Source organism: Mizuhopecten yessoensis, unplaced genomic scaffold (assembly GCF_002113885.1).
Source record: "Mizuhopecten yessoensis strain PY_sf001 unplaced genomic scaffold, ASM211388v2 scaffold8123, whole genome shotgun sequence".
NCBI classification, from domain to species: Eukaryota; Metazoa; Mollusca; class Bivalvia; order Pectinida; family Pectinidae; genus Mizuhopecten; species Mizuhopecten yessoensis.
Window position 1 is genome coordinate 487,601 of NW_018407390.1, and position 11,185 is coordinate 498,785.

Sequence of the window (11,185 nt, forward strand, 5' to 3'; positions counted from 1 at the left end):
GGGGAATGAAGGTACTTTAAATGATGTAGAATATTATAGCTGTTGAGAAGTAATAGAAATATAAGTTTGAATATATATTGCCTAATATGAACAAATATACATGAGCATGATTTGTCAACCATAGCAATATAAATGATACCAATGTCCTGTGTATATACACATAGCACACAGAGAATTGACATGTATCATCATATTGGTTTATCATCCAAGCTCTAATATAAAAAAACATTTTTTTTTAAATTTGCAAGCATGCACACTGAAATTAATGTTGGTGATCGTTTAGAATTAAAAAGATAATCTATTGTTATTAATACTGAAAATAAGACGGAGAAAGTTCAATAACGATATGATTTGCCAAGGCTTCTGTGAATTTATGCTGGTCATGCTGTCAGATGTTAATTTTTCATGCAAGTTTTGATATTTGAATGTTTCAGTGGACTGAGGGGCCTTGTCCGTTCCATCTAAACACGACGGTGGGCTCCAGTAACATGCTGTGAACATCAGGAAAGACATGGATATTTGTATGATATCAACCATGAACTACGACACGTTGCAGTGTAAAACTCAACCAGGACTCGGGACACAAAGTTCATTCAGGACCGATGTGGCAGCTGCATTAAGTTCAGTGAGGAGTGAAGACTGGTGACACAGCTGGGCGAAGTTTATTCAGGTGATGCAACTGCATAACATTAAACCTGGACGGACAATACAGCTGCATCAAACCATGGATAGCTCTGTAGCGTAGAGTTTAACCAAATTTGACCGCTGTGCCGCAGCAAGTTAAACCAGGATTGACAACACGGCTATACTGAAGGAGGATTTGTTTGTCGGGGTTCTCTTGATCACCAAGACCGTTTACTTACTCAACATGGCACTTTTCCAGTACAGATTGTGTATTGGGAATGTTAAGCAGTAACAGTGCACTCTATGTAGCCCTATGTTGGATGTGGTAGTACAAGTTTGTGTGCTTCAGAAACTCACAAATGGTGAATACTGTATTAAATACAGCATTACCATAGTATTTTAAGACTGGTGTATACTGGGTACATGTATCAAATTCAAATAGACTTTAACCAAGCTAGGCTCATTCTGTTAAATAGCTTTCATAGGTCTTAATAAAAAGTCTGAGGTTTCAAAGTTCAAATCAGTTTTGAACATTATTTGAGAAAACACAATGTATCCTTCAAAATTTCATCGAGATGGAGGAAAATCCAGCTCTTTGTAAGATTGAAAATCTCAAGTTGTTGATCACACAAAACTGATGCCTTCGTGGATATTTTTTGGTGTTTTGGTCAATTTTCAAAATACAATTATGTATTACTTATATTTTTAAAGGTTTTCCTTTTTTGGGGGTAAATTTGTGTTAAGCATCGATCTCAAGTCAAGCTTTCATGGGAACAGCAATTTACACATAACGTGTGATACAAACTTAGCGTGAAATACAAATAATTTTGTCGTTATGATTACGTACAGAAAATTCAGGTTGTATAATTCATTGTGGTGAAGTTTTAAACTATCTACTGTAAATTCACAGATAAATGACTAAGGTTGAAACCAATTGAGAGAAATGTTTTTCATAATTTCATGGTACATGTCAATAATTGTGAAATTATTTTAGAGTTCTATGAACATATAGGCACAACAGATTATCATTTGGCTACATCCAGTTAGTTGAAAAGTTTGTGTATGGAAATCCTTCAAAGTTTGTGTATGGACATTTTTCAACAGTGACAACATTTTAAAAGTGTAAAATCCTGATGTTTAAACAAAACTGTCCAGCCTAACAATTTCTGTTTTTCTAGTACATATGTATCTAGATGGGTGTTTGACCTAATCGTTTCGAGGTCATTGTGAAATATAGACACATCATATTCTGTCAATATATGGGTATTGAAGGATGGAGGTGGGAAAATGGCAGCAAAAGATGTAGATTTACTTTATAAAGTGAAACAGTGGCAGAAATGGATCTAAATGTAATGTACATTGGCAAACAGGACGGAGAGTTGTTATTACAGAAACAGAAAGTCCTGTGGAGCGACACTGTAGGGGGAGAGAAAAAAAACAACAGAAAAACAATAAAAAATGTTGTTACAGAAAACCATATTGAACAAATAAAACAATAGAGTACAACCAAGTCTGGGCTTTTTGGTTCTCCACGTGTATATGAACTTTACCTATGCACATGTTCCATACCTAGCTAGGCATGTGTATATGTACATGTTCTATACCTAGGCATGTGTATATGTACATGTTTGCCTGCGTTAACATACAAACATAAATGTGGACTGTACATGTTCTATACCTAGGCATGTGTATATGTACATGTTCCATACCTAGGCATGTGTATATGTACATGTTCTATACCTAGGCATGTGTATATGTACATGTTCCATACCTAGGCATGTGTATATGTACATGTTCTATACCTAGGCATGTGTATATGTACATGTTCCATACCTAGGCATGTGTATATGTACATGTTCTATACCTAGGCATGTGTATATGTACATGTTCCATACCTAGGCATGTGTATATGTACATGTTCCATACCTAGGCATGTGTATATGTACATGTTCCATACCTAGGCATGTGTATATGTACATGTTCCATACCTAGGCATGTGTATATGTACATGTTCCATACCTAGGCATGTGTATATGTACATGTTCCATACCTAGGCATGTGTATATGTACATGTTCCATACCTAGGCATGTGTATATGTACATGTTCCATACCTAGGCATGTGTATATGTACATGTTCCATACCTAGGCATGTGTATATGTACATGTTCCATACCTAGGCATGTGTATATGTACATGTTCCATACCTAGGCATGTGTATATGTACATGTTCCATACCTAGGCATGTGTATATGTACATGTTCCATACCTAGGCATGTGTATATGTACATGTTCCATACCTAGGCATGTGTATATGTACATGTTCCATACCTAGGCATGTGTATATGTACATGTTCTATACCTAGGCATGTGTATATGTACATGTTCCATACCTAGGCATGTGTATATGTACATGTTCTATACCTAGGCATGTGTATATGTACATGTTTGCCAGCGTTAACATACAAACATAAATGTGGACTGTTCATGTTCACAACACATGTTTATACTTGCATGTATGCAGGACATGATTAAGTACCAATATATAATTCAATGTTTTCTGTAACAAGTTAGACAGCCATATTTCCAATATAGACTTTTCTGAGGACAAATTTGTTTTGGTTATGTAACGCCTGTTTATGAAAAAAAATCACTTTGGACCTGGGTAGTTCATTCCTTTTCACACTTCAATTTATTTTCACACCCTGATTTATTTGTGACAATTTCATGTGTTGACGTTAGACATGCTTATCTGAAAACAGAGATTGTGATTTATTTATACAATGAAGTCACCAATCCTGATATTTTCAAAAGTATATTGACGTCATCTTGATTTTTAGTTCACACTAACAGCAAAATGTACATAAAGGCTACTAGTATGTGAGAAAAAGCTAATATAAGTTGCTGTTCATCATTTTTCCAATCTTGTTGATTGAATTACACATTATGAGCTTGAAGATTGGCAATAATTACAGTTAATTTATGCCATAGCCTCTATCTGTAACAGTACACCAAGGTTAACTGGTATGTTTTTCCTATAAATATCTCCCCATTTGGTTTATACCAATGCTGAACTCAGGTGATGAAGGTTTCCAATATTAAACAAGTTTTTATCAGTTTTATTAAAAATAAAAACATTTGGCTTCTTCACGTAAACTAACATTTACTGGTAACACTTCTGTAGCAGTGAGTATGATCTGCTCTTTGTTAGATAATGACATTGTACCGTGGCCTGTCTAGACAGGACCCTGTGTAAGACAGAAACCTATACATCAGACCTTCAACTAAGCTCCACTCTACATTTCTTTCTCAGTTAAACCTGTGTAAGCCCCAACTTTATGTTTCAAATTAATACAAATGTAATGCTTTGGCTTAGATGGGTTTCACTTCTAAAACATTAAGACACCTGTGCAGTGAACAACTCTGTTTATCAGTGTGTAGCATTAAACTGCAGGTTTTATTGCAATAATACAATAGGTATAGTCTCTCCACCTCAGGAAGTATGTGTCTGGCTAATGTACTCACAGAGGGATTTTACCTGTGAAAGTTCATTTGTATTTAAGTTAAAAAAGAGTGGCAGTGTCCTGTCCATGTAACTACAATGTTTATTGACCTGACAATGTTTTTTTTTTTTTTATTATGATATACTTGCTGGCTATTTGATTTATGCATTAACACGAATAGATCAGTATTTTTTACAAAAATGTGATCATGAAGAATCATGTTCTAAGGTTTTGAAATTCTGATTATCTTCAAAAGAAAAGAAACATGAAGAAGAAGAGAAAAATATGTTCACGTTTTAAAGATATTTTACTGATCATGTAACATGAAAATATTCATTATTGTGTATACACTGCCCTTTTTAGTTGGTGCATGAGTTGTGCTAAATTTTGAGTGTTTTTCAAAGTTGAAGGTCACATACTAAAATAGAAGTACAACGTCCAACTTTAAATGCAATAGTAAACATTTCACAAGCACATCCCCAATTGCTACACAGGAGATTTGTTTTGGGAACACTCTGCCCCTACACTCTGCCCCTATCAGCTTTCTTGTTTCTGTTTTGTACTTTGTGTAAAAAAAACGTTCAGATGTCAGTTTTTCAACATTGGTTAAAAACTTAACAGTACTGGTCATAAGCGCACGCAGATATTTACCGAATACATGTTTTAGTGCTTCGTACTACCAACTTAACTTTAACCTGGGTCAGGAACAAGTATTCATGTTTTCTAGGTATTCAATATCTGTTCATAAAAAAAACTTGGCTTAGGCAGTTTAAGCCATAATTATCTGTTTGAGTAAGAGTTGGAATTGATTTGCAAAGTTTTGTTAAACTGGATTTCACTGTACAGTGTATACAATTGTATACATATCTGTAAAACAATGGTCTGTGTTAAGCCACCTGCTTCTCTGTAGATACTCCAGCCAACCATGTTCTCAGTAAATATCCAGCCAACCCTGTTCTCAGTAGATATCCAGTCAACCCTGTTCTCAGTAGATATCCAACCACCCCTGTTCTCAGTAGATAATCCAACCACCCCTGTTCTCAGTAGATAATCCAACCACCCCTGTTCTCAGTAGATAATCCAGCCACCTTCGTCCTCGACAGAAGTGGCTATATTGTCAAACAGCTATATTACTGGAACAAATTTGCATACAAAAAGGCAAATTTGTCACTTAAAACTTTTAATTCTGGCTTTAAGGGGGACAATCGTGTTAATGTATATTTTAAGGGGGACAATCTGTCCTCTTCAAACACTGGCTAGATATTGGGACAACTGGATTGGAATTTAAGAGGTTGACCATATTTAATAGGATATAATACAGGATTAAAACATACCAGTGAAGTTTTGTTTGTGGTCCTGGCCGTATTGATATAGAATTGGGAGTAAGGATTAAATTGGAAGTAAGGATTCTTGTTTTATAAATGCATGAATTTTGTTATTCTAGACATTTTGGGGAAAACAATATTTGTGCTGTTGACAATAGGTCCTGCTGTACCGTTTCGTGATTTGATTTTGGTCTGTGGTACAGTTCGTAAAATCATTGATCTTGAATTAAATGTATTGTATTGTGCCATTTTTTACTGCATTTGAATCAGAACTGATAGAAATAGAAGGTATTTTTGCAGTAAGATCATTTCATTGTTAAATGTCACCTGATCATGTAATTTAACTATGTTGACTAATGTGAAAGGCAGCAGATGAAGTGTGTGTAATATTTACATTTTGTGTAGACATAGTGTACATGTGTGCTTGTCAATATCTGTTATGATAAACACCACACATTATGAACCCGATTTTCACAAGAATTAAACCTATACCAGCACCTTTTGACACATAGGGGAATGGGGCACATGTGATATTTGACAGGGACAGAAGTAGATGGGCAGGTTATGGGATGGAAGTATATACACTAATAGAATTCAGGCAGAAAGATAGGGACAAGATTGGCGTTGATTATGAGCTGGGACAAGCATATCCGCCACCTATTTCTGCCCCAGTCATCACCTGTTCCACCATCTCTCCCACAAAAGATGCTTATATGAAGTAAAATTTTAACTTATTCCATTTCTTCAGTTTTAATATTTTACATGTTTAAACAATTTCAGATCTCTTAAAATAATGGTTTGAAAATTGCTCTTCTTCACTTTATAAAATTTGTCGGGTGTAATTTTTATTCTTGTAATATTTTACCTACTGAAATGGTTAACGCCAAACATTTCTGAGACCTGATTTTGCAATGAGACATGTTTTAAGTATCACTGATGACAAAGAATTCTATTGTTTATACTCAATTATAAATCATATATTAAAACAGTGTTTAAGTAAGTGTATTTCTGCGCAGGAAATAATAATTTAAGCCCACACAGATGTCCACAAGAAGTACCAGGTATTCATAGCAGGATAGGTTTCTTGACAAATGACTTTCTATGAATAGATAAATTAATAAGGGGTATAGAAGATCGATTTTGTTTAATGAACAATCAGATAATTGGGGGGATTGGAGGGAGCTGCTGTTCTTATGACTTTATAAAGTGTATTTACTTTATACAGTTTATATTTACTGTATAAAGGGTTATATTTACTGTGTTCTGGGTTATATGTACTGTGTTATATTAACAGTATACAGGGTTATTTTAGTTGAAATGTTATTAATATGGCAAGGTGACTCTGAACTCAACAGAAACTGCAACAGTGAATGTTGCTTATCAATCAATGCAACAGACCATTCAATCTCTAAAAAAAAATGCAAACTTAGCATTTTACAAATTAACACTGCACAAAATGAAGTGTATTTTCTCATCAGAAGTTATGTAGGACCAATGTGTAGTGATAGACCACAAATTCAGGTCTGTATGTTAAACGTCCAGATCTGGTGTCTTGATACTTTTAGTGTTAATTTAGGTCTGGCTTATCGTCTACAAATCTATATCAGTGTTTGAAATAAACCATTTTCAATTAATTGTTGAAAACAAACACGAGGGAATCTTTTTTCTGCACAATATTAACTGTTTGCTCTGCCAGGATCATTATCAACGTGTCAAAATCTGTTGCCTCAAATTGAATATAAAAGATACAAGTATTTCATCAAAGAGTTGTAATATGTTCAATAAATATTGGTACTGCTTATGTTCTGTATGTATAAACTTGGGGTTACATTTCAAACCAGCAAGTTCACTTAAGAATTTAATATCACAAACAAAAGTTTGGTGTACTTTACATTCTGTATATTTGGTTTAAAGTATCTTGAGTTAAATATCATTGTTTACCTTTTAATCATTGTGGACACATGCTGGCCATTATGGTCTATTATTTTATACATGTTTTATTTATTGTTTACTTTGTACATTGTAAATAAGAAGCGTCCAAATATGTATACTTCTGTTTGTTGTCGTCTTTATATGTGTCACCAAATCATCAATGTTACATATACATTGCAATTGCATGAATTGTAACCAGTGTTTTTGTTTTCATTTAAAATCATTCGTAGATTTAGGATACCTGTATCATTGTTACCTTGGATACATAGGTTTAGGATACCTGTATCATTGTAACCTTGGATACATAGGTTTGGTATATCTGTTTCATTGTAACCTTGGATATACAGGTTTAGGATACCTGTTTCATTGTAACCTTGGATACATAACTTTAGGATACCTGTATCATTGTTACCTTGGATATGTAGGGTTAGGATACCTATATCATTGTAACCTTCGATACATAGCTTTAGGATACCTGTATCATTGTAACCTTGGATACATAGGTTTGGGATATCTGTTTCATTGTAACCTTGGATATACAGGTTTAGGATACCTGTTTCATTGTAACCTTGGATACATAAGTTTAGGATACCTGTGTCATTGTAACCTTGGATACATAAGTTAGGATACCTGTATCATTGTAACCTTGGATACATAACTTTAGGATACCTGTATCATTGTAACCTTGGATACATAGGTTTGGGATACCTGTATCATTGTAACCTTGGATATGTAGGTTTCAGATACCTGTATCATTGTAACCTTGGATACATAAGTTAAGGATACCTGTGTCATTGTAACCTTAGATACATAAGTTAAGGATACCTGTTTCATTGATACATAGGTTTGGGATACCTGTATCATTGTAACATTGGATAGATTGGTTTGGGATACCTGTATCGTTGTAACCTTGGATACATAGGTTTGGGATACCTGTATCATTGAAACCTATGATACCTAGGTTCGGGATACCTGTATCATTGAAACCTTCGATACATAAGTTAAGGATACCTGTATCATTGTTACCTTGGATATGTAGGGTTAGGATACCTATATCATTGTAACCTTCGATACATAGCTTTATGATACCTGTATCATTGTAACCTTGGATACATAGCTTAAGGATACATGTATCATCGTTACCTTGGATACATAAGTTTAGGATATCTGTATCATTGTAACCTTGGATACATTGGTTTTGGATACCTGTATCATTGAAACCTTGGATACATAGGGTTTGGATACCTGTATCATTGTAACCTATGATACCTAAGTTTGGGATACCTGTATCATTGTAACCTATGATACCTAGGTTTGGGATACCTGTATCATTGTAACCTTGGATACATTGGTTTGGGATACCTATATCATTGTAACCTTGGATACATAGGGTTTGGATACCTGTATCATTGTTACCTTGGATACTTAGGTTTGGGATACCTTTATCATTGTAACCTTGCATACATATGTTCGTGAAACCTGTGTCATTGTTAACTTGGATACATAGGTTTGGGATACCTGTTTCATTGTTAACTTGGATACGTATGTTTGGGATACCTATATCATTGTAACCTTGGATACATAGTGTTTGGATACCTGTATCATTGTAACCTTGGATACATATGTTCGTGATACCTGTTTCATTGTTAACTTGGATACATAGGTTTGGGATACCTATATCATTGTAACCTTGGATACATAGGTTTGGGATACCTGTTTCATTGTTAGCTTGGATACGTAGTTTTGGGATACCTGTATCATTGTTACCTTGGATTCTTCTGTGCGATATAAAATCTGTATGTCCCATCAATTTTAACCTCCAAGTTTAATCAAAGAAAACTTGTTTCCAAAGCATTGTTAATGTACTACTTCTGATATACATTTAGTACCAAGACGAAGTCATGACAAACTTTATTTTGACCTCTAATCTCATTCAAGGATAAATTGCTCAAAATGTCTTACCTTTATTATTTGATATAGTCATCAAACTGAGGACATAGTGTTACGGCAATCTGCATATTGATCTTTTAACCTCAGTTAAGAAAATCATGCTCTGGAGCATTTCTTTCGCTGTATAGGTCATCAGTCATCAAATCGGGATAGGGTGGACGGAGTTGCGTACGAAAACAAGGTTACTGGAGTTTTCACTTTCATCATCGGGGAAAAGGTCATTTGTTTTATGGTATGATGTTTTACGTGAGGGTGATCACACTTAGCGGTGAGTTAAATAAATGAGTGTTCTTAACCAGAAATAGGTGACCAGTGGTTACATGTCGGGCAGAAGGAGGGTACCAAAATAAGGTCACATCATCACATGCAACTTAGATTTTTGACCTCTAACAAGAATCATATCTGACACATTTATCAACACTTCTAGCCCTAAAAACATTTTATCATACAGTAAGTAGAAGGTCAAATTAAGGTGACATCGATTTGGTTGTGCTATAGCGCTGTGGTCTCAAAATGATCCGTTTTACTTTAAGTAGGCTAAAGGTCACAATACAGGTCGCTGCGACCTTATCAGTATACACACCATTCCTCTTCTATTAAAAAGTCCACTTGCAGCAAATAAGGGTGTATCCACGAGGCCATTCTGCAAATTTGAGGGGTTAGGCGTTCTCTGCACCCGTTGAATATGCTGTGATACTATCAAAGACACGCGGTTTGATTGGTTTCAGGTTTTAAAAAAAGACCAATGGCCTGTCTTGTACCTGTGCTATGAAGACTACAAACAAGCGACACATGATTTTCAAAGCTAGTCAATGACAGCGCGTGGATCTTTTGATTCAAATAAAATGATTAAATGAGTCTTAAGTGTATCATTGACAAGGTAGCGGTACATCTAGCCTATCGATTGTGTCGTGACTTCATCCAAAGGTGCCGAGAACTTTAAAGAATAAATCCTCTGGAAATTCGAGGATACCACAAAGATACTGCTTGATGTTCCGTCTATATTTATGCTGTTCTGTTATCGTGGTCTAAGCACACATTGGGCCACCAATACGTGCATAAGTTATTATGTGCGCCTCCCTCTTAAAGCTGAATCAAGGTGATGTGAAAAATCATCATCTAGGAAACCAGATGTCAGGATATGCTACCTTGTACATTATGCGTTTGATTTGTATGGGAAGGCTAAGCGTCTTCTGCCTCTCAACCACATAAAGAAACGTTGCACCTCCCCAAGAGACCACACCACGCCGACCATGAAACTCACCCATATACTTCATCAGCCTGCATCTATGGAAACCCCTCCGTCAGCAGTTGACATCCATCACGAATCTCATAACACTCGGAACAAGCTCTTGAACATGGAATCAACTGCGACATGAAAATATAGTAGGTAGGGAATGCATGGATATTACTAACGTGAAAGGGAAAGTTCACGATCTGAATGTCGCAATTATCATATCTGTCGTACAGCTTAGCAGCAACCTGTTCTCGTTGGTCACGCTTCGAGCAAAGATCGAGGAAAAAGTCTGTAATGTCCTGGACTTCGGGCCAATGAGGGCATACACGATCGATGTAGTCAACAAATCTACAGTCATTTAAAGACGGCCAACCATGGATACAACCGCATGCGGAACTGGAGGATTCTGCCAGGTCTTTGTTACAAATCCTTGAAAACCCATCTTCGAATTATGCTTCTTTTGAAAACTTAAACAGAAGTACAGTAAGTTTCGATAGGAATACCCACAGCCTGCCTGAAAATCTTGCCACTGAACTCAAAAAAGATATTGTCGACCAGAAACTCAATTATTCCACTTTGGCCTCCGCTGGACCCCCCACAAAACATGCTCCTAAAC

General features: G+C 35.7%; 1 protein-coding gene across 1 annotated transcript in view; it reads left to right on the forward strand.

The window, feature by feature from the left end:
* Positions 1–2,173, forward strand: part of LOC110454979 (MAU2 chromatid cohesion factor homolog) — a 15,445-nt gene extending 13,272 nt beyond the window's left edge. The window contains exon 18 of the mRNA XM_021504827.1: positions 435–2,173. Coding sequence (XP_021360502.1) covers positions 435–497 — 63 coding nt within the window. The 3' untranslated portion in view covers positions 498–2,173. The remainder of the gene's footprint in view (positions 1–434) is intronic.
* Positions 2,174–11,185: the final 9,012 nt, after the last annotated feature.